At 40.9% G+C, this 24,990-nt stretch overlaps 1 protein-coding gene across 1 annotated transcript in view; it reads left to right on the plus strand.

Moving 5' to 3' along the window:
* HCN1 (hyperpolarization activated cyclic nucleotide gated potassium channel 1) overlaps positions 1 to 24,990 on the plus strand; it is a 190,020-nt gene that overhangs the window by 13,645 nt on the left and 151,385 nt on the right. Inside the window, exon 2 of the mRNA XM_079994786.1 lies at positions 14,508 to 14,931. Coding sequence (XP_079850912.1) covers positions 14,508 to 14,931 — 424 coding nt within the window. The remainder of the gene's footprint in view (positions 1 to 14,507; positions 14,932 to 24,990) is intronic.

Genomic DNA, 24,990 nt, shown 5'->3' on the forward strand with positions numbered 1-24,990 from the left:
TGCATACGTTACCACTGAGCCTGCCCCTCTGTCGACTTTTCAGTAGTGGGTGAAAAATACTACTGTTGCTAATTTGTGCACACAGGGCTTTTTCTAGTCCCCTTTGCTGCTTGTTTGGGCTTGGAAAGCAGTTTTGTAGCTCTATGTGATGAGTCCCTTCAGAGGTAACGGTTAGCAGACCACCAACATATATATACTCCTCCTTGATTTATTTATTTATAAAATCACTGGCTAAGGGTTATTTGATGAAAACAACCAGTTCCTTCCAGCCTCTGCAGTCCCACATGCTGTTTAGAGAAATATGCTTCATATGCAGGTTTGACCCATAGTATCTCCAGTTGAAGGCTGTCTAAATCAGAGGGTGTTTTGGTGCTAAACCGGTGTCAGTAATGGACTGGATAAGGGTGAAGCTCAACTGAGACAAGACAGAACTGCTCATGGTCAGTTAAAAGGCAGATTGGGTTATAGGGATCCATCCCATGCTGGATGGGGTTACACTGCCCCGGAAAACTCAGGTTCACAGCTTGGGTTTACTCTTCCACCACCACCTCCTCCTTCTCCCGTTCTTAATAAAAATACAGTTGTGCCTCAGAAGTTGAACAGAATCCATCCCAGAAGTCCGTTCAACTTCCAAAACGTTTGGAAACCAAGACGCAGATTCCGATTGGCTGCAGGAAGCTCTTCTCTATGTCCCCACCCCCTAAGAGGTTTGGGTGTGTGTGTGGGAATGGGCCTTTTCTGTGGTGGCTCCTGAACTGTGGAATTCTCTCCCCAGAGAGATGTGCCTGGCAACATCATTAAATGTCTTTAGGCACCAGGCAAAAACATTCTTCTGTACCCAGACCTTCAGTCATTAAATAATTCTATGTCCTGTTAAAGCTGTGGGAGAGGGGTGGGGGACTGTTACTATGATTATTTTATTATTATACTGTCTGTTATTACGCTTTTTATTATGTTTTTATTATTGTGTTCTATAAAATGTGTTCTTAATGTTGTACAGCACCTTAGGATCTTTTTATAAAGGGTGGTTCATCATCATCATCATCATCATCATCATCATCAAACACACCATGAGAAACATACAGTTTTAGCAGAGTAAGGCAGCTAAAACCAATCAACAGTAGAACTGGTTAAACAATTACGACAAATTTGATTAATTAAGGACACATTCCAGCATACATAGCGGGACCAGTGAGGGGGGTGGTCAGTGGGGAGTTTGAAGCACCATTCAAAGAGGCCTGGACCCAGCCTTTCTCAACCTTGCCCCCCCCCAATGTTCTTGAACTACAACTCCCATAATCTCTCTAGGGATGGCTAGGGATGATGGGAGTTGTAGTGAAAGAACATCTAAAAACCCACAGTAGAGAAAGGCTGTGCTAGGCAATGGAACCTGGAGAAAAACCCAAATACAGGGACTCCTTCAGGTATTTGCTTTCCAATCCATTTAGAGGTTTAAGGATACATATTGGCACCACCAAACCTTTTGAGAGAAATGCTTAACCCAGTTTCATTTGTGCATGTGTTTGGGTGTGTGTGTGAATTAAATGTACAGCAGACAACTTGTTAATTGTCTAAAGCCTTTCAGCCATCTTTTCCCTGGACCTGTTTTCCCTGGAGGCTGGAACTCAATTTTGAAATTCATCGTGTGTTCAGTGCTAATTCCTAGAGGTCTCGTGCTAGACGTAGCATAGCAAATTAAAGACAAAAATTATTGAGTGTCATTTGTGCCATTCCCAAGGTTACCAATAGATAGTTTTCAAGAAGTATATGCTAACAGAAGATGAATTCTAATTTAGACACCCCTGTGGCACCTGCCAGCTTCTCTGTCCACCCCAATTTTATTTTAAAAGTTTTTGTTGGGGGGAGGTTGTTGTCTGTACCTCCTGCAATATTTTATTTGGATTTGAAGGTGTGTGTTTTTTTTGGGGGGGGGGTGTTGTGATGGTTCTGAACTTTGTCAGCCCCCCCCAAAATGGGTATTTTGTGATGCCCACAACCTTAGATTTCTAAATGTGCCTCTGCATAGGTGTGCCCAGAACATTATATTAATATACATTGCTTATGCTAAAAAATACCAGCTATAATTATAGTTCAACCATTTCTTCCCCTGTGGTGGTTTTGATAAAAAATTGCACCTCCAAAGGCAACAGCAGAAAATTCCTCATTTTATTCATTTGTTCGTTCTGTCTTTCTGCCATTTCTAAAACATATAAATAATATAAAATGCAGAGCAAAAGAGTCTTCTCAAGCTGACTGGTGGTACAGGCTTAGTGACCTGGACATCTTGCCTTCCACCTTCCCTCAAGACACACAGGTCTTAAATAGCCTCAGGGAGGACCACATTTTCTGAGGTTTATATGTGGAAGGTGGAGAAGTTGGGACGGGATGGAGGTGATGTAGATTTTCACCATGGCAGAGGGCAGCTTCCAGAGGAGAAACACAAAGTGCTTTGGGAACTAGAAGGAGAAGGTTCTGGTAACCGGACCTGACTATCCTAATGCCTTCATACAACAATAGCAACAACAAGCATTTGTATTGCACAGTGATGTTGGTGTCATTAAGAAACAGTGCACTTGTTAGGGATGCAGAAGGGACCATATCCATATTGCTAGTGTGTTGGCAGGTCAGTAGGTGACTCTGTCATATGTGGAGAAGCTCTAAACAGATGTTGCCAGTGTGGACATCCTGCCTCTTTCCATTTCCCACCCACCTATGCAGGAGGCACTCGCCAATAGGAGATTTTCCCCCTCTTCAGGTGAGGGATTTTCCTTAAAACCACAGCAGGGGAGGAAAGGATTCAATTCTCCCTCCATAGCCATGACTGTTTATGTTTAGTGCGATGGGAGCTGCTTCATGGTGGCTTTTTTCCATGCTTCTCATTAACACTGGAAGTCCATGGTCACCAGTGAATGTCCACTGTTAATTATAAAATTTTAAAATATGTCACCTGTACTTCTGGTTTTCCTTCTGACCTCACAGTTTACAGTCTCCCACCGCCGACCGTTTATATGCGTACCCAAAACTCAAGATCATGGCATCTGATTAAGTATGTTCAACAAAAGCCAGTGCCATAAGAATATCTGTCAAGTCATTAAGTTGCCACAAGTCTCTTGGTTGATTTTGCTGCAACAGCCAACACAGCCACCTCTCTGGAACTGTGAACTCGAATGTCATGACTCTGGAGATGTGTTTTGTTGAAGTGGTACTTGGAATAGATTGCTCTGATGTAAGAATCGTAGGGGTTGCCTGCTTGGCAAGTGGGATGAATGCATTTTGGCATGCTTTGACTTGAAACTGCAATCACATCCTGCACCAGAGCTTCTTCAGGGTAATTTTTGCCTTGATTGACTGCCCCGCCCCATCGACAAAAAAGAAAAAAGAAAAATAAGTTTTATGATGCTTCACAGATTTAGTGATTCCAACCAGACCCCTGTCACGATTTACTGGCTGCATTCCTCTCCCGTGCAATGTTTCAGTATCTGATTACCGTGCAGGATTGCATTCAGTTTCCACCTTTCTGCAGGCACAATAGCTTCGCAGATAATATTGTCTTCATTTGGGCAGGTTAGCTGTTAATTTAAATGTTGCCATGGACCAGTATTTGAAAACCAAATGCACACGCTGCCAATTTAAGTGCTCCTGCTGAAGGGTAAGGCCTGAAACTACGCATTGTTTATTTTACTTGTTTACTTCATAAAATTAATACACTGATGGTAAAACAACAAAACCTCAAAATGGTTCGCAAAGAGAACAAAACAATAAATTTATCAGTAAAACAGTTTAAAACAATTACAGTGGCACCTCTGGTTAAGAACTTAATTCGTTCTGGAGGTCCGTTCTTAACCTGAAACTGTTCTTAACCTGAAGCACCACTTTAGCTAATGGGGCCTCCCACTGCCGCTGCACGATTTCTGTTCTCATCCTGAAGCAAAGTTCTTAACCCGAGGTACAATTTCTGGGTTGGCGGAGTCTGTGACCTGAAGCGTCTTTAACCTGAAGCGTCTGTAACTCAAGGTACCACTGTATTTAAAACAATTTTAAAAATAAAAAATAAAATCAGCAATAAACTAAAAGCAGATTGAAATGCACATCAACATTCTGCATGTCTGGGTAGGGTTCTCCTGAGAGGAATGTTTTTAGCAGGTGCTGAAAAGAGTACAGCAACGGTGTCTGCCTGATGTCAATGACCAGGGAGTTCCAAAGTGCCGATTTCTTATAAATGCAGGTATTATTTGGCACCTGTAACTGTGCCAGTTCTGCAGGTCACATGGCACACAAGGCGATCTCTCAGGTAAACAGGTCCCAGGTTGTTATCATCTGCAGTATTCTGATGTTCTATGCCAGGGGTCAGCAAACTTTTTCAGCCGGGGGCCGGTCCACTGTCCCTCTGACTTTATGGGGAGCCGGACTATATTTTGAAAAGAAAAGAAAAAGAATTCCTATGCCCCACAAATAACCCAGAGATGCATTTTAAATAAAAGGACACATTCTACTCATGTAAAAACACTCTGATTCCCGGACTTTCCGCAAGCCAGATTTAGAAGGTGACTGGGCTGAATCCGGCCCCCGGGCCTTAGTTTGCCTGCCCATGTTCTATGCTTTCCCTTCTTGTGTTGATGAAACGCACCCTGCTTGTCAATCCACTGACAGACTTGTTAGCTGCCAATCAGGGCATTTAAATTAGTTAGTTAGAATTCTAGAGACTTTTCTGTCTTAATAAGCAAACTTGGAAAATTCAAGTTATGCATATCTCTGCATAATACTGCATCATGTTTAGGACTTTGATTGCTGTGATGTGATTATTTCAGCCTACTTATTTAACTCCCATCTTTTGTTTTGGTTTGGCTGTAATTTAAAATATAGTGTACAGTATAGTACAAATAGAGTAGAGCAAATACAAACGATTTGGTGAAGGCTAGCACAGTTGGTCCTTTATTTGTAGGATATAAGGCTGCAAGGGGAGGGCCGCGGGTGGTGCTGTGGGTTAAACTACATAGCCTAGGACTTGCTGATCAGAAGGTTGGCGGTTCGAATCCCCGCAACGGAGTGAGCTCCCGTTGCTCAGTCCCTGCTCCTGCCAACCTAGTAGTTCGAAAGCACGTCAAAGTGCAAGTAGACAAATAGGTACTGCTGCAGCGGGAAGGTAAATGGTGTTTCTGTGTGCTGCTCTGGTTTGCCAGAAGTGGCTTAGTCATGCTGGCCACATGACCCAGAAGCTGTATGCCGGCTCCCTTGGCCAATAAAACAAGATGAGCGCCGCAACCCCAAAGTTGTCCGCAACTGGACCTAATGGCCAGGGATCCCTTTACCTTTACCTTTAAGGCTGCAAGGAGGAGATGATGGGAATAGGTGAATTGAGGGAGAAATCCTAACATTGCATGCCTCCAATGTAGTGCATTTATACAGCACCTTTCCTCCAAAGCTTTGAAGGTAACATACATGGTTCTCTTCATTTTATGCTCACAACTGCCCTGTGATGGAGGTAAGACTGAGACACTGGGTCACCCAGGGTCACCCAGTAACATCATCATCATCATCATGATCATGATCATCATTATTATTACCCCACCCATCTGACTGGGTTGCCAATGAGTTTCATTGAAGAACAGGAATTTGAACTCAGGTCTCCCAGGACATTACCACTGGCTTTTCTGCCTGCGGCTCTAATGAGTTGGAGTTGCTCAAGTCGAGAGTCCTGCACAAAGAGGAAAAATGGGATGTGGTCAGATGAAAAGTCCCTAGAGAGACCCTCTGCTAAAACTCTACTTAATTTTCAACCTTATTAATTTTATTTAACGTAGCGGTGAATGCAGTCTTGACTGTTGGGCTTTGTTTCAGGCTTAATGCTTTATAAGAAAGAAAGAAAAATCCTTCCATGTCTCCAAGATACAATCTATCCTTCCGTTTTGTTCAGTGGTCCTGCAAATCTGACATTTAAGTGTGTTTGATATTTCGGGTTTAAAGTCTGCTAAAGCCATATTCAGTAGCGGAGATGCACCTGTTGCTCATCTTTTAAGCACACACTTAAAGTGCTGTCCTCATTTTGATACAGAAGAAAAGGAGCATAGCAGCGAAGCAAATAAGCTATGTCTGTTGGACCGTTCTGAGATTCGAACGTGGCACTGCTGCTGAAATAAATGTGAAGCATTTATATTCCTTTCGTTTTGGCGATACTTTCTGATACGTGTTATAAAAATGCCTTTAATTCTCCCTCTCAGCGTTCATCTCCTTTTGTCTGCCCCTGTCTTAGATAAAATAGGAGCCATTTTTGGCCACGGACTTGTTTTTAGATTTTGTTTTCAGTGCCAAGTGTGTTGCTCAGGCTGTAGAAAGGGGGGGGGGACCTCAAATAAATAAATGTAGATAACTTGCTCTGCTCAGAAAACCAGAAATATGCAAAGTGGCTAAAAGAATATTGTACTCGGTTAATTTCATTGTACAGAGGTTGTACATTGACAATAAAGGTATTGTTACTTGGGTTGAAAGCTGCTAAATATGAGCACTTAACTGAAAATCTGTGGATGTTGCAAGGTAGCTGAAATGCCTTTGAAAAATCCTAAGTACAAATTAGAAGCAACATCCTGATTGGGAAGCAATATATCTTGCAAGTGTCGTTTGAGGCTGCCACTGTAATTGTCCTCAGCCTCTGATAATAGTTATCAGAAGTGTGTTGGGGGACAGCAGCGGGCAGAGAAATTAAATGGACAAGAATTGCAGGTTCTGTATGTGACAACTTCCTAAATATTAAGGGAAGCTGGGGTAGTCCACATGGTGCTCTGCATATGTTGTTGACTTCAGCAGCCTTGACCAGTTTGGCTAATGGTCACAGAGGATGGGAGATGGAGTCCAAAATCCACTTGGAGGTTACCATGTTGGCTGCCACCTACATTGAATTTGTTTTACTTAATTGTATTACCGGTATGTACACCCTATCTTTCCTCCAAGGAGGTCAAGATGGCATCTGTGGTTCCCTCACTCCTCATTCCCACCCCCCAACAACCCTATGAAGTAGGCGAGGCTGAGGGGCAGCGATTGGACCAAGATCACCCAGTGAGCTTCATGGCTGAACAGGAATCCTAAGGGCCCAATGCTCTAACCACTAAACCAGACTGGCTCTGCCAAAACAAACCTGACTCAGCTCCTTTCCTAAGCGATGAAGGTGGACAGCTGGCAGAATAGCTGCATTTTTTCTGAATGCCTGGTGCAGGATGGAGAATCTGCGGCCTTCCAGATGTTGTTGGTCTGCAACCCTCACATCATTCTGGGACTGATGGGAGGCAGAGTCCAACCACATCTGGAAGGCCCCAATTTCCCCTTGACTCATTGGATAACCGTTTGCCAAATATGTAATGCAACCTACCATTTCCCCTTCGTTTTAATTTCAGCGTTATTTGCACTGTTTCCTGCAGAAAGGTCCTTATTAGCTTTCCCTGTTTTCTCTCTGTGTGCTTGACATACTGTTTTGATAGAAGCATTTTTAACGATGATGATGATAACGATAATAAAACTGTCTGCAGAGACAAGAGACTTGAAATACAAATTTGATTTAAAGTGCAGCAACTTCATATCCCAAGATGTAGAAAAGGGAAGTTTTAACTACTGAGGATAAAGTTGTTTATCAACAAAATAAAAAGGAAGAGACGTATTGGGTCACTCGTGCCGGTGACCTAAGGCTCGTCAAGTGCTTATTTTAAGAGCAGCATATCAGTTAGCGGCAGCTATGGGCAACTTACTTTAAGGGAAACACTTTCCAAGGCCACCTTTAACCTGTTCTTTGTGCGTCTGAAGCAAAGGAACAGCTGTGGCAGTGCTGTGCAAAGTCATTAAGGAACTAGGTATACTTTGAACTCCCAGGGATCAGAGAGATTTTTTGTTCAAAGGGTTTCAGAGAGTGCAGACGGCAGAGTGGAATGCATTTCCAAAATATACGTTGTGCTGGTGGAACAGGATTGTGTGAAATAATTCCGCTTTGTTCCTGGTGTATATATACATATATGAATTAATGATTCGGAATCCTCTTTTTGCTTGAAGAGGGGATTAATTTTTTTTTTGGGGGGGGTAGGGGAGATGGCTATAAATGTGATTGTATAGTTAGTTGCTTGAAGCATAGCTCAGTCCCCAGAGCATGAGACTCTTAATCTCAGGTCCGTGGGTTCGAACCCCACGTTAGGCGAAAGATTTGTGCACTGCATGGGGTTGTACTAGATGACCCTCACGGTCCCTTCTCTGGAAACCTCAGAGGGGAATATGCTTTTGTGCTCAGATCCTGCCTTCGGCTTTCCCACAGGCAATTGGCCACTGTGAGAACAGGATGCTGGACTCGTTGGGGCAGTGGCTCGAGACCGCAGGCTCTTCTGGGATAGTTCATGAGCATTGGATCTGTCTGTCAGTTCTCCCCCTCAAATGTCTGATAACATGGCTCTTAAATATTTAGCTCTGAGCTGTAAAAATTACCACGTTGCAAACTGCAACTCTAATAAGATGTAATAACGGAGCGCATAGTGCTTTCTGCTTCTTAATGGTGTTTCATAAATTGGCAAATCAAATTCCGGTGTCACTTTCCTTATGCAAACATCCATTATTTGCACATGCATTTTGTGCTTGATCTGATTTAACTTTGCTTCATCTTCTTCACTCTCTTCTCACAGAACTGAAGCAAATACGGAGTTGTACCCTTTTGCCCAAGCAAGTTTCAGGCATTAAATAATGCTTAATGGTGCTAATGAAGAGCAAATTCACGAAGAAGGGGGAAAATATTAATGTGCATGTAGCTACTAAGAAATTACATTTTGATTTTTTTTTAAGTGTGGCACATGGCCAGTGAAGGTTGATTCTGCACTCAAAATTATGTTATAAATTATAAGTGATGAGCTGTTTCCCCAGTTCTGATTCCACTTGCTCACTTTTAAAAGACAAGAATTAATGGAAGCATTTGCATATCTGAGACTTTAGTACTTAGCTTTAGGGTTAAATATTCTCAAATGGAAGCTAAATGCATTGGCAATAATGGTATTTGTAATGCTAAAGCTTGCAAGGTTAAATGGATAACTGCTGAGTGCCTTAATCTGTACTTCATGGACTGCACTGAAGGAAAGAATGGACAGACGTCCAGGTGATTTTGATTTGTTTTTATCCTTAGATTATCCTTAAATAGAAATGCCCATAGAGGAAATTGCATACAGGTGCCTGGTTTCAATGTCACAGTCCTAGTCTGATAAAGCATGGCTTATTGACCTGGGAATGTATGGTCAATGAATGGTCACCCTCCTCTTTGTTCCATGATCCAGGGCAGCTCATGCAGTGTCTTAAACCACAGAAGTTCATACTGAGAAACTGTGATTTAAAGGCTCCATCCAAACTAGAGCAACAGACCAGAATCATACTCTGGTTCCATATCCTTGTTTGAATGGTGCCTTTAAATCAGTTTCCCACTGATTTAGCCTATGGGATACAAGGCTTTAAGAAACAAAGAGTGTCACTGAAGTTGAGGAGGAGGGAAGAAATGAAGATTTGAAGAGTGAGAGTATACTTGGGTGGTGATGATCTGTGCAAATGTGCACATTGAAAACTTGTTTGATATCTGAAAGCAGCTTCTCAGCTACAGTTTGTACTCAAGTAGTGGCTCAGATTCCTGAGTAGGGCTGGGCGACATCTGGTTTTCAACATTGTGATATATCACCAGATAAACATGTCAATATAGTGGTATATCACAATGTCTGTATTATGGGATGTAACTGTGTAGAGGTGAACAGCATAATATCCTGGCAACTGCTACTACTTAGGGGTCTAAAACGGATTCATTTTTACTGTTACATATTGTCACAACTGTTGTTACATATTGTACATACATTTTACTGTTACATATTGTCACAACTGTTAATTTATAGTACAGAGCAACAGGAGCAGCAGGAATCATGAGAGAAGTAATGACTGTCTTCAGAGTTTTCCCCATATTGTGATTTTTTTTACAAAGCACATACACATTGTGCTTCGCGATATATCGCCATGCCAGATATTATGAAACCATTATCACGATGTGGACTTAAAACTGATTTTGGACGATGTATCAATACATCGCCCAGCCCTACTGCAGAGTCCAAGACACACGTGTTATGTGCCATGCCTGGTTTTATTTTCTATGTATCACAGCTTCTGTAAGAGCCATGGGAATGGACCAGGAAATGAAAAAGCGGTGGCTGAATTCTATACCAGAGTCATTCAGGCATTTAATGTGCTTCTGCCTGCAGCCTGTTGGCTAAGGAGTAATTTTACTCTAGACCAAATAGAAGGGAGATAGACATTTGGTGACATTTTCTTTAAGATGATTTGGTTGTGCATATGTGTGAGAGAGATAGAGAATATTTGGGCAACCAAAAGGCAAAATGTGCCAAAAATCTGGTTCTTCCCTCCCCCTGTTATGGCAGGTAACAGGGTTGTATCTGCACATGTCTGGGCACATATTGAATTTTGCTGCAGGGACCGCAGATGAACTGCTGAAGTCCAAACCTAGAGAAAATGCAACACAAGAGATTCGAGAGTTAAAAGTACTTCCCTACAGCATGCCATGAAATACCATATTGCATTGAGATGTGAAATAATTAGATCAATACTGAAGGACAGGGTAGTATCTACAAACCCCCAGAAATAATTTGAATGTCAGTGCCGTGAACAAAGTTGACATTTTACCAGTTCTTTTTCTCTATGCATGGCCTTGCAAATAATAAGCCTACATTCCTTTAAAATGCATGTTTTTAAAAGCAGAAAATTGCTTAACAATGAGACATCTCCTTTCCCACCCTGCAATAGTCATGAAGTGGCAAGCTTTGGCTCGGAGCTTGACAAAGCTTCTTTGCATGCAGATACATGGCCCACACCATAAGATGTGTGAGTTGGCAATCTTTCCGCAGCATTTATTGAGAACAGGAATTGCTGAATGCAGCCAAGTTAATAATAATAATAATAATCCCATTAACTTAAAAATGTCAGCACTGGGTTGCATCCATAGATGTTGCTCAGCTAATGGCAAAGTTTCTGTCAGGGGAATAGGGTGGGAAACAATTGCCAGCAATTCCTCTCACTCTGCAGCCCCACATTGTATACACATTCATGCAGGAGTAAGGCCCATTGAACTCAATGGAGATTGCTTCTAGGTCGACATGCATAATAGCATTGTATTGTAAAAGGGACAAATGTTACTGCTTGTGGAAGAATGTATGTGAAATGCTGTGAATACCTTAAAGCGCTATGTAAATGTACTTTTTATTATTAAAGTAAGGTGTGAAAGACAGTTCTCTCCAGCATAAAACAATTTGGTAGGGATAGGAAAGTGGCTCAATTGTTCTAATTCAGGCACCCCCAAACTTGGCCCTCCAGATGTTTTGGGACTACAACTTCTGTCATCCCTAGCTAACAGAACCAGTAGTCAGGGATGATGGGAACTGTAGTCCTAAAACATCTGGAGGACCTAGTTTGGGGGTGCCTGTTCTAATTGGAATTTCAAGTGTAAATATTTGGCTTTAGGAAGGAAGTAAACTGTAGGAAATTGATCTGAAAACCTTCCTGCTTGTGTGTGTGTGTGCCCTTCACTAATGTGTTCTGTATTAATATAATATCACTTGGGGTTATGTAACACTTCACAGTATAGTGAACGTAACAGCATTAATTACTTGGTGTTTGTTAAGCCCTTGACTGTTATTTAGATAGGCCCTGATTTCACATTAGCTATGAGTGGTGTTCATTGCTAAAGATACACTTGAATACTGATGAGTTGAAATTCCTGATTTTGTGCATGTGTCGGTGCATTCCCCTTTTGTGAGAGAGCATCCTTCAAGTGAAAACAAAAAATTCACGAGAAGCAGAAGCCTTGTCTACTGACATTGCAGAGGTTGAAAAGGGGCAAGCTTTTACTTCAGCCCCTAAATGTTTTCACATGTTAATTAAAATAATGTATATGAAGTGTATTGATTACTTGAAAGGTGTTTCGGCCAATGCCAACTTTTATTGCTGAAATGATTGTTCTCAGTATGTTGAGAACAATCGTTCAGGAATTGCTTTTGTCCAGCAATCCTTTTTTTTTTAAAATGGCTAATGTATTCCAACATTATAATATACTTTGTTTCCATGCAGTCATTCTGAACCCAATTCATTATTATGCCACATTTTCCTCCTAGGACATCAATATGGCATACCTGGTTCCTCCCTCCATATTATCCTTTATTTGTTGCTTGCATGCATAGGTAACGTTTATTCCAGTGAGCATTATCTTAACTGCTTGTTTATATTTGCAACATCATATTTCATGGTTTGCAGTTGTTTATCGTGAACCACTTCGAGGTACATCTGGGTATAGGATGGAAATTGTTGAAACTGAAATTAAACAATGTGGCCCTTAGGTTTTGGTGCAAGGATGGGCAACTTTTCCTAGCAGGCTGCTTCCCACAACTGAGTGAACCTTGTCTGTTGTGGCTGTGGGGTTAGTGGCTCTTTTAGACATCATGCACATTGGCAAACATAGCATAGCAACATTATAATACTCTAAAAAGTGTGTCATACATGCTGTGTTTCACAGCATGGATGATGGCCACAACACCTTCTGAGGACAGGCCATAGCTCAGTGGTAGAGTGCATGAATTGCATGCAGAAACGTCTCAGTCCCAGCATCTGAAGGTAGAGCTGAAAAATATTCTTGCTTGAAATGCTGGAGAGAATATGCAAAACTAATCTAGACAGAATACTGGTCTGATTTGTATAAGGCAGTTCCTATGTTCTCTGTAAGAGCCTTCCACTGAGCACAAGTGCTCCATTTTCTCAGTGGACAGGCTATATATTACTCATGTGTTATGGGCTGGAAAGCAAGAAGAAGATACATAGAAACTGGAGCAGGCTATATATTGTCCATTTGTCATTAAGCTTATTCTGGTACATTTTGGCTTTGCATTTGGAGGGAGACCAAGAGTGAATTTCATTGCCAAAGTGTTCATGATTAACAGCAGGCACCAGTTCATTTTTATGTAAACACATTGATAGGTTTTGACAGGAAGGCTGGGGGAAAAAATCTACCAAATGCAACTCATCCTTTCAAATATGCCATGGAATGATAAGCTAATTCTTCAGCACAATGCTGCATTTATTCCATATGCCAGTCAACTGGTAGGGAGGAATGGCAGAACTTGCTTATACTCTCTGGATATAATAGCAGGAATTCTCTCTCTTTGTCTTAACAAGTAATCCCCATCAAAAAGATCTCTCCCAATCATATGACCAAGAAAGTTTGTGTTTTGCAATTGTGCTATTCAAGGAGAGAGTTTTACAGTGGTTGCAGAATTTAGTATTCTGATGCCCTCTGATTAGTTCAGATCACACATGGATGTCAGGGATCCTTAATATTTTTAAACAACGGTGTTCCTTTAAAGCTTTATTTCATTGAACAGGAAATAGCAGTAGAATTCAATCTACCAACTTGTCATTCAAATGTCTTCTGAGATTATATATATATATATATATATATATATATATATATATATATATATTAAAAACCCCACACTTGCTAAAAACCAATGGTATTCATCCCTAAGCAGAGTTTTCCAGAAGAGCAGCAGTACTAAGAGAGTGTTGCTCTGTTTAGCCTAGTGGCTGAGTCGGGTAATTTTAGATTCTGGATGTAATGTTTCTACAGGACTCCTTGACTCTTGAGATGACCACATGTTTTTTCTTCATGTGCCCTGCTGCACATGGCAGTTCTCCTGCTCCTTCTATTGAGTGGGGCCTGGACTTGTGCTCCCATGCACATTTATACTGAAGCTAGCTACCTACACTTAAAATTTAGTCAATGGGACTATAGCTTGTGTTTTTTCCTCAATCCAACACAGACAATCTGATATAAATGGCAATGTTAAATGCTAACCTTTCCCAACTTGGTGCCCTCCAGATGTTTTGGACTAAAACTCCCATTGGTTCCAATGAGAGCCAGTAATAAGATCTTATAGGAGTCGTAGTTCCATAACATCTGGAAGAGACCGCATTGGGCTATACAATGGTACTTCGAGTTACATACGCTTCAGGTTACAGACTCCACTAACCCAGAAATATTACCTCAGGTTAAGAACTTTGCTTCAGGATGAGAACAGAAATCGTGCTCTTGCAGTGCAGCAGCAGCACAAGGCCCCATTAGTTAAAGTGGTTCTTCAGGTTAAGTACAGTTTCAGGTTAAGAACAGACCTCCAGAATGAATTAAGTTCTTAATCTGAGGTATCACTGTACTGTCCGTGCATTTGACCAAGAAAAGTTTCCTGCCTTTTTGAAGGTAAGGGCACTTCATGCAACAAACATGAATGCAGTAGATATTTACCAATATGCTCTGCTGTCTAGGACAGCATATTGATGGTTATCTGTGTTATAATCACATCTCTTCTAATTTTTAAAAGCCTTATAATATATAATTTAATTATACTGCAAGAAAATAATATTTTTTGCTTTGTTCAATTATTGTGTTTTCTATCTTCTCTTAGGTTTTACTGGGACTTAATAATGCTTATCATGATGGTTGGAAATCTTGTCATTATTCCTGTTGGGATCACATTCTTCACAGAGCAGACAACCACACCGTGGATTATTTTCAATGTAGCATCAGATACTGTGTTTCTGTTGGACTTGATCATGAACTTTAGAACTGGCACTGTTAATGAGGACAGCTCTGAGATAATCCTGGACCCCAAAGTCATCAAGATGAATTATTTAAAGAGCTGGTTCGTGGTTGACTTCATCTCATCAATACCAGTGGATTATATCTTTCTCATTGTAGAAAAAGGGATGGACTCAGAAGTCTACAAGACTGCTAGAGCACTTCGTATTGTAAGGTTCACAAAAATCCTCAGTCTGCTGCGTTTATTACGGCTTTCAAGATTAATAAGATACATTCACCAGTGGGAAGAGGTAAGATTTTCCTTTTGTATATTCATCAAATGGATGCTTTTTTTAAAAGAAAGAAAGAAAAGATCTTACGTTGAGATGTTTCAGCCAACTGAGACTTCGTAGTTCTGATTACACTTAGGAAATGGTAGGGTTACTTGCTGGGTGCGGTGTAGCATTTTATCTTGTCCACTATTGTTTACTTTGTGCTACTTTTGATGATGTCTGACCAGTATTATTAAAAACTAAATAAAGATTCAGGATACAGTGGTGCCTCGCAAGACGAAAAGAATCCGTTCCGCGAGTCTCTTCGTCTAGCGGTTTTTTCATCTTGCGAAGCAAGCCCATTGACGGCTTAGCGGATTAGCGCTATTAGCGGCTTAGCCCCTTTTAGTGGCTTATCGGCTTAGCGGATAAGCGGCTTAGCGGCTTAGAAAAAGGGGGGGAGGGGAAAAAACCCCGCAGGAACTCGCAAGACATTTTCGTCTTGCGAAGCAAGCCCATAGGAAATTCGTTTTGCGAAGCACCTCCAAAACGGAAAACTCTTTCGTCTAGCGAGTTTTCCATCTTGCGAGGCATTCGTCTTGCGGGGCACCACTGTACATGTATTAAGGCTACAGGAGCGGGGTGGGGGGACTTTTCCAGAAAGGCTAAAATGAGCAGTCAGTACTCTTCAACGCAAGAGCTTGATTAGTCTGACTGGTATTTATTTCATGTAATAATTCTACCTTCGGTAGTGGCTTTTCCATTGTTGGCAGCTGTATGCTTTTGAACACCAGTTGCTGGAAAATGTGGGGTGGGGTGGGGGGAAGAGTGCTGTTGCACTCCGTTCATCTGGTTGGCCAATGTGAGAATAGGATGCTGAACTCAAGTGTGTCAGGTTGAATAAAATATTGAGGGGAAGAGGTAATCCCTGCACACGCACCATTTGAATGGCAATACCCATCAACTGGCAGAGGAGGGCTTAAGTGTTTTATTGGAGGGGGAGAAGGGACTTTGGCCTTTAGGAGTTTACTCCTATGGCTGGACTAGATGGGCTACTGTTCTGATCCAGCAGGCTCTTCCTATGTTCATATTTATAATAATAGTAATTTCAAATATCGCTTTAGTCATAAGCTAGTGGCAATGTTCCCATGATCCCTTCGGACTAGTCTTGTGTTTGTGTGTGTTGCAGTAGTAGCCCTAAGCCAGTGGGGAGCACAGTCCTTTCTCATTTCCTCAGTGGAGCTTCCTCGATCTCTTCAATAAGAAAAGTGATGAGTGTAGTGAATTGAGGTGAACTACATTATTTTAACTTAAGCAGATACTGTAGAATTGTGAATGTGCATTAGAGCAGAGTCGTGTGCAGTTGCTTCGCTGTCCCTGTGGTGGATCCTTGAGGATACTGAGCAGGACCAGAAAATAATTTCATCAATATGTAGCCACTGTGTAAAAGAAAAGAAGAACTGTGTAATGTATGTGGTCCCATGAAATGTAACTGAATTTTGACAAGCAACTCTAATGGCAGTAAATAAGATTTGGTGAAGATCTTGAAGAAGTGAAAAATATTCGTGACCATTCACTAATTTGAGGTAAATGGCATTAACCAGTTCGCCAAGCTGAACCCCAGCCGGCAACTTGGATCAGTTTTGTTTTCTTCTTGAGTCTCATAAATGCAGCCTAGATAGCTTAATAACTACGTATGAAAAGTATGTTTCTGAATGAAACTGGGATGAGAGGTTCAGTATGTTGTTGTTTATTGTTTATTTCTCTTTTGCTATTCCATGCTGCCTTTCCCCCTATACCTTGCATGGTTTTAATGTCTTCTTTTTTAATACATAACTTTGATCTTATGGGAGAGGAAGGGAATTTATAGGTGCTATAAATAAATGATTCGAGGTTAATTCATGCTTTTGACCAATACAGACGCAAGAGGTGATATCCAACTAAGGCCCTGTCTGTACTATGTATTTAAAGTAATATCATACTATTTTCAAGAGTCATGGCTTCCCACAAAGAATCCTGGGAACTCTAGTTTGTTAAGTGTGCTGAGATTTAAGAGATTCCTTTTCTCTTTGAAGAGCTGCAATTGTCAGGGTTCCCTGAGAGAAGAGATTGATTGTTAAACTACTCTGGGAATTGTAGGTCTTGGAAGAGAATAAGGGTTTCCTAACTCACAGCATCCTTAATGAACTACAGTTCCCAGTACTTTTAAGGGGGGAGCCATGACTGTTCATTAAGTGGTATGGTACTGCTCTAAATGCATAGTGCAGGTGGGGACTAAGTCATACCTGAAGTTGCTGTAATAAATAATAATTTGATGTCATTGATTTCAGTGGAGTTAACTTTTCCATACAACACTTACCGTACATATGTGGTTTATTTTCCTTCTCTGCCTCCACCCTCTTTTCATTTAATATCAAGCTGTTGACAGGGGTATTCAGGAATTCCAAGGTATTAAAAAGAGCCTTTTCCTTGAAGCCTTTTCCCTCAGATTATTCATTAGCAAAAGGATGCAGCTGTAGCCTTCAGCATATTGAATATAAATCTGAACTGGCATAGGTAATGCCAGGCTATGTTAGCCGCTCAATCAAGCAAGTGGTTGTCAAAAGGAATGAGAGCAAAAGACGTGTAAACTAAGATGCTGTGGATAATTTGGCAGGACTTATAAGTACTGATTTTACAAATTTGCACAAGGATGCTCTTATATATTAACATTATGAAGGACTAAATGTACTATAGCATAACAAACAATGATGAATTAAGGAATACATAAATGGGTACTGCTTGATGTGTCTGTTGATAGATATAACTTTCATTCTCATAAGCAAGACTCTTAATCTTAGGGTCATGGGTTCAATTCCTACTTTGGGCAAAATATGCCTGCGCTGCAGGGGGGTTGGACTAGATGACCCTTGTGGTTCCTTCCAACTATACAGTTCTATGATTCTTGATACGAGGGGAAAACAGTAATAGGTAATATTCCCCATCATTTTCTTGAGGCCAATGCTCCTTTTGTATATTTCCCCTCCTCTGATGAGATCTTTTTTTATTATTTAATTGATGTATACTTTCAGTTTGAGAAAATATTAACACAAGGTGTCTGTTTACTCTACTGTCTGAACTCACCATGGCTGAACTCACCATGAACGCTTCCCTTGTTCTCTTAGAATGGCAATGGTGCTCACCTGAAAGATGCCGGAACTGAGTTTCGGTGAGTTCTGGCTGAAACAAGAAGCCCTAGTAATAACCAATTGTCACACATGCCCTGTATTTTAGCAATAAAAATGAAAACAAAGAGATTTACATTTTGTTCCCCATCCAAAAAACAAACAAACAAACAAATCACAATGATTTGTTTGTCTGTTTATTCTTCTTGTTAGATTTCTGTTACTTATCCACATACCTTTTACAGTGGTACCTTGGGTTAAGTACTTAATTCGTTCCGGAGGTCCGTACTTAACCTGAAACTGTTCTTAACCTGAAGCACCACTTTAGCTAATGGGGCCTCCTGCTGCTGCTGGAGCACGATTTCTGTTCTCATCCTGAGGCAAAGTTCTTAACCCGATGTACTGTTTCTGGGTTAGTGGAGTCTGTAGCTTGAAGCGTATGTAACCTGAAGCATATGTAACCTGAGGTACCACTGTATTGTTCTGACATCCCAGTGTCCCTTTGGTTCTCCTGCTTTCTGATTCTGCCAAGAGTTCTGGATTTTTTTTTATGTTAGCAGCGGAATAGATGCTGCACATGCACCCAACAAAAAGTTCTTGATAATTAATGTACAGATAAAGGTGCAGTTGCAAAGTTCTGCTGAAGTTTTGCTCCCTGTGGATTGTGTTGTTTTTGGTGTTCTGTGTTGGCTCTGCCTGAACACGGCTCTGCCTGAACACGGTGTATATAATGTATCTGAAATACTTTTTTTTTTGCTCTATATGTCTATTTTACCATTATGGAACACACATCATTATTTGGCAATGTGCAGCTGATGAATCTGCTCAGAAAAAATACACATAATTAGTCCCTCAGTTAAAATCCCATATGGGTAAGAACTCTGGGGGTGCATGAGAAATCCTCATGTTCTTGTAAAGCCTGACAACTTAAAAGGGGAAAGGACATATTTTAAATGCCCTCTGAAATGCTAAATGGCACTGGCTGACCTTCACACAGGAAACGTAAGACGCTGCCATATACCAAGTCAGAATTCTGGTCCATTCATCTCAGTTATGTCTACTCTGGCTGGCAGTGCCTTTCCACAGTTTCAGACAAGAGTCTCCCCCAGTGCTGCTTAGAGATACTGGGGACTGAGCCATGGCGTTCTGCCAGACAGGACTTGATTTTGGCTTGTATCGTTAAGGTTGGTATTTTTGTTTTATTGAATTTTCACTGAGATATTGTTAGCAGTCTTGAATATTTTTGGCAACAATATTTTCCATTGCTACTTAGAGATACCGGGGATTGAAACTGGGGCCTTTTTCACGCAAAGCAGATGGTCTGTCATTGAATGATGGCAATTTTATCTTGAACTTCTCCTAATTTACTGTATCAGGACAAATTACCTCCAGGTTTTCGGATTACCTCCAGGTTTTCTGCTAATAATCATTTGGAATACCTCAGTTAATTTAACAACCACCACCAACAACAACACCACAGCAACAACAACCACAACAACAATTACTAAAATATCTAAGTGTTTCTTAGTTTGTGGAACCAAATATTTTTCTTTGGGCCTGTTGAGAAAGTCAGTGTTTGGGACTGGTTGAGAGCCAGTAGATTGAGCATCCACCATTCAGATAGGATGAAGATGATCTTCATACATGGTTCATGTGCCTTGAGTTTGGCCTGTTTTTGGATGCAGTTGCACTCACCCAGAAGGTTCAGGTTCATAGTCCAAACATTTAGAATGTTGCCACATGTTTTAATCTGGTTTTAGTTTATTATTAACTGCTTTTGGATGTTTGGGATAGTTGTTGTTTTTTGCTGATAATTTCAAATTGTGTTGGGTTTTATTGCAATCAAGCAGTATACAAATCTTGTGAAATAAAACGAAATCCTGGAGGTGCTATTGGATCCTTTATTTTCAAGAACCTGCTTTCTAAGATTGGTGTGCCAGCCATGACCATATGGGGACCAGTTATGCATCGCTGCAAAAGAGGGCCTGAATTTGCATAAAGTGTGCATATGGTAATTTATATATAAATTCAAATTTTAAATTACCATAATTGAAATTTAAATAAGATATATCTCACTGGTAGTGGGGAAGGCACAAGGTGTTTTGTGCCTGCTCAGTTTTCCTGATCTTGGACTGGACAGCTCTCAAATAAAGTATGTCTTCAGGGCATCTTGAATCACAGAATCATAGAGTTGGAAGGGATCTTGAGGATCTCCTGTGAGCTAGGGATCATGGGAGTTGTAGGCCAAAAAATCTGGGGACCCAAGGTTAAGAACCACTGATCTAGCCCAACCCTCTGTAGTGCAGAAATATGGAGCTGTCCCTGATGGTGACCAAACCTTCTACCTTGCTGTTTTCAGCACCACACTCTAACCACCCGGGCTATCCAGTTGATGAGTCATCACGTCCAACTCTCGTTCCATTTTCAGCCTCAATTCAAGGTGCCAATTTTGGCCTATAAAGCCCTCTCATAGGATGGGGCTGGGTTGTCTACAAGACTGCCTTCTTCCACACAAACCTGTCTAGCTACTGAGGTGCTCCTCAGCAGAGGTGCCAACTTGTGAGGAAGATGGGGAGGGGCAATGTTGCATGTGCAACGTCCTGACATCGCTTCAGGATGACAGAGGAGCCAGGGGTGGAGCCAAATGCAGTTGTAGCACAGATTCAGTGGCCAGTAGCTCCTCCTGCTGTTGCTGCCACCATCGGCCGAGTGCTGCTTTCCCCCTCCTTCCCTTCCGTGGCAGGAAGAGGAGGAGAAGGAGCTGGCCAATAAAGTCACGCTGGCCCTGATTTACCCCCAACATTTGGGGGGCTCAAAGGGTTGGATCCCCAGGAGTTAGCACCCCTGTTGCTTCTCCTTTGAGCTGCTCTACGTACTCAGGTCAGTTGATTGCTGTCCTTTCCATTGTGCTGTCTCATTCTACAGTGCAGAAGGCTCATCTGATACTGAGATTCATGTATTTCTGATGCTGAGTGAAGACTCTTTGATTTGTTGTTTTTTAAATGTGGAGTCCTTTTTTAAGTCTCTTTGTGGCTCTTGGCTTTTATCTTTGCTAACATAAAAGTTATCAAATCTCATAGGTTTTTACATGAAGAAAAGTGCAGAAACACATTTAAACAAATGAGCAGTATTTTATATCACCAGACTGCTAATCAGAATGAAATACAGATGTTCCGAGGAAGGCCTGTGTTGTGCAAATGCTGATGCCCATGGGATGTTTCTGGTTTTTTGAGTGCAGTTTTTTTTTTAACTGAAACACATCCAGAGGTTTATTCACTTCAAGAAAGCCGTGTGTTTTTGTGCCATTTTGGAATTCGGTAAAGGGATTTCAAGATGCACGACACAGTTGAAAAGTTGACTCTGTGATATAGAAATGCACTGTTTGGATCTCAGTTTTAGAGCATTTCTTGTGGTTTCATTGAATTGTCTATTTTCAGGGGACCATGCATTTGTTGTTGTTGTTATTTATTGAATTTCTATCCCACCCGTCCTCCTAAAGGAGCTGAGGGCAGCTAGCAACGAAGCACAATAAACACCAAAGTTCAAAATAAAACCTATTGTAAAGTGTATAAAAACAATGAAGGACATTAACAAACATTTTAAAAAGCCACATGCCCTCACAACTAATTATTTCAAGGTTGCTAGGAACAGAATCTTTCAACCATCAGATGCCTGGGTGAATTGGAATGTTTTTAAATCCCACCTGGAAGTCCATGATGAGAGAGACAGGTGCACTTCACCACTTGCCACCTGCTTGATGAAGGGAAAGCAGAGCCTGATCATCTCCAACAGATGGCTTCCCAGCCTCTGCCTGATGACCTCCCAGGAAGGAGAGACCACCACTCCTCTTGATAATTGATTCTATTGTTGAACTGCTCTTACTGTCAAGAAGTGAACCAAAATTTATCCCCCTGTAACTCAAGAGATCTAGTCCTGCAGTTAGGAGCAGCAGGGGGGAAAGTCTTCTGCTTTATCCTTAACCAGATAAGGGAGTTCTTTGAGGAATAATGACAACTTGCCTGAAACATTGTGCGGTGCATGGAGATTCCCATGGCTGCTGCCTGATTATACTGAACCCACAAAGTTTGTTCAGTTCAGATGTAGGTTTCTGTCGGGTTAGCTGAAGCAGTCCCACGAGTTGCAGTTTGCCACAAATTGTATTTTATTTTAGTTGCCATGCGAGCCAAAACATATTACAATCCTTTGTAGGTTTCAGCCTACCAGTTGAGAATGGTGGTTCACAGGTTAGAGCACATGTCTTCACAGATGTATAAATAAATCAATATGTATAAATTGAAGAGACCACAAGTATATTTGTACATTTGCTTCAGTATTGTCGATATTTTATAGGTTTTCTATGTGTAGATACAATTAAAACATTTATTTAAAAATAAAAATAAAAAACACTGTATATGAACATCAGTTGCAATCTCTCCCTATTTTAACACATTCACTTAAATTGAGCAGTTGGGGCTCACTGAATGCTCTGATTTGTGTGTGCTGCATCTTGTTAAGCTTGAGGATATGGAGAGGTCAAACAATTTGGTGTGAGATCTGACATGGAGTGTCACTCCCCCAGATTTCTGTCTAGACTTCCATCCTGATCCTCAGCAGTTTCCTGTAATCTTAAAACCACAAATCTTTTCACATGCAATCTTGACAGTATCTTATTGCTGTTCTGTTCTCAGAATAAATATGGCTTACCCAATATAAGTAACACTTCAAAATACAAAATTGCACCTCAGCCTAACCCCTATGACAAGCTGTGGCCTGATGGAAACAGAAATAGGAGTGTTGCTTTCTCCTGAAATATGTACTTAGCAATCAAAACAGTAGGCTGCATATCAAAGGCAGTATCATCAAATAGCATGAAGGGCAAATAAGAATGGAGCATTAAGTGATAGGGCTTGAAATAGATAAAAACACAAGCACTGCATTTCTGGACCAGTGCAATATTGATGTAGTCCAGGGATATCCAATGTGGGGCACTTCACATGTTGGGCTCCAGCTCAAATTAGTTAGATTCTGATTTCTTTTGGCCCATAGATCCATATTCCTCCCCCAGCCCTAACTGTATGTAATGCAAAGTATTCACTGTAAGCATGTTGGTTTCCTGGCCCAAAATGATGTGTATTATTTTCACAGCAGTTTTGAGTACAGAAGCATTGACAAATAAGTATGCTGCTTCTCATTCTTATCCAAAAAGATAACAATAGAAACAATATCATATTCCAAGGACATGGGAGTGGGCGTTTTGCATCATTGCATCATTTGCACTGATGCCCTTCATCAATCACCAGTGCTGCACAGAACAGGTGAGAGCAGCAGACTGTTCAGATGTCAGAGGGAAGAGATCCTCTGCTCCCTCAGATATGCCCATCAAATATACACCAGTATAGAAGGAAGCCTAGGCAGATACGACCCACTGAATTATGGCAGTTCTGAACCCAGGAAGATAAGAAAATCCTTACTGGATTTTGTGTTCCAGCATTTTGTTCTCACCATGGTCAACGAGATGCCTAGGGGAAGTCCACCAGCAGGACACAAGCATAATAGCACTCTCTGTCCTTTATATTGGAGGATAGGGGGTGGCTGTGATACATATTTATATACAGTATAAGCATACAGAATCTGTGGAGGGAGGGATCATACTAGGAATGGATAGTCATCTGCTTATTCAAGATATGGAACTATAAAATGACAGAAGAAATGCAAATATCTGAAGTGCTGGAATTGTTTTGATGTAAGTACAATAAATAGATGGAGAGAATCCATCCAAGGCTATAATATAGAGTTTATATGAGTGATTCTGGTAGGGGAAAGACAATATTTGACTTAATGCACTGGTATATTTATTTAAAAACAAGAGTTGTAAGTCCTCTGTGAATACATTGCTCTATCAAGCCATTCAGATATTGATCAGGTGGTTAAATTTAGCTCACAAAGATTAGTTCCTTATGGGCTCAAACCTTAACTTTTCTTGCACATGAATAAATCCATCAACCTTACCAGTGGCTCACTTAGCACACTGATTAGATGTGCTTGCATAATTGACCTATTCCATTTTTCTGTATTTCAGTGAAGCTTTTCTCTACAGAGTTAATTCACATTAAGCAGAGGACACAAGAAGGGAAAGGCAAAATAAATGTGTTTCTTGATTTATTTAGCTAATACCATTTAAGGTTAAACTTTAGCAAAATTACGTGACATGTAGTTTTGTTAATTATTTCACCTGCTCTGTGTACTCAGATATGCAGAAAGAGCAGTGAAGTGCAGAGGGAACAAGAAGGCAAAACAGGATTTTCATTTTACCGCAACTGACTTGGACTGGTGATGCAGCTGATGTGAATTCTGAATGGCCCAAGAGAGACATGGACACCCAGCATCAACAAATGAGCCCTTGAGCCCACAAAGGCCTTGTCTTTGGGGATGGTCTTTGGCAACAATAGCGTGGATAAAGGGTGATAGTTCATTTAGAAATAAGCCCCACTGTGCAAAATGGGACCTATTTAAATTAATGGGCATGACTAACTTGGGTCCATTAATTTCAGTGAGTCTGCTTTGAGTGTAAGTTAGTTGGATGTAACCTAGCATTCAGAGGATTATAGTCAGAGGTATTTGCAATGTTTCCACCCCTTTTTTTTTAACTTCCTCTGCAGGGAATCTTGCCAAGGTTCTTCTTCATTTGGTTTTAGAAAACAGCTAAACACATTTTCCTTAGTTGAAACTTGATTTTAATCTGGGTGTTCTATAACCTGCACTAATTCAAATGTTGAAAACTGCTCTGATTTTGAAAAGGGCAAGTTGAAATACTTTGAATGAATAAACTGAGTATTTTTCTGTTCACAAATGGAACTTCTTTTCTGAAACCACAGAGCACACCAGGTCAAACCTTTTACATTAATAGAGTTGCAAATAGTAATTATCTTGATAT

Source organism: Podarcis cretensis (assembly GCF_951804945.1).
Source record: "Podarcis cretensis genome assembly, chromosome: 11".
In the NCBI taxonomy this organism is placed as follows: Eukaryota; Metazoa; Chordata; class Lepidosauria; order Squamata; family Lacertidae; genus Podarcis; species Podarcis cretensis.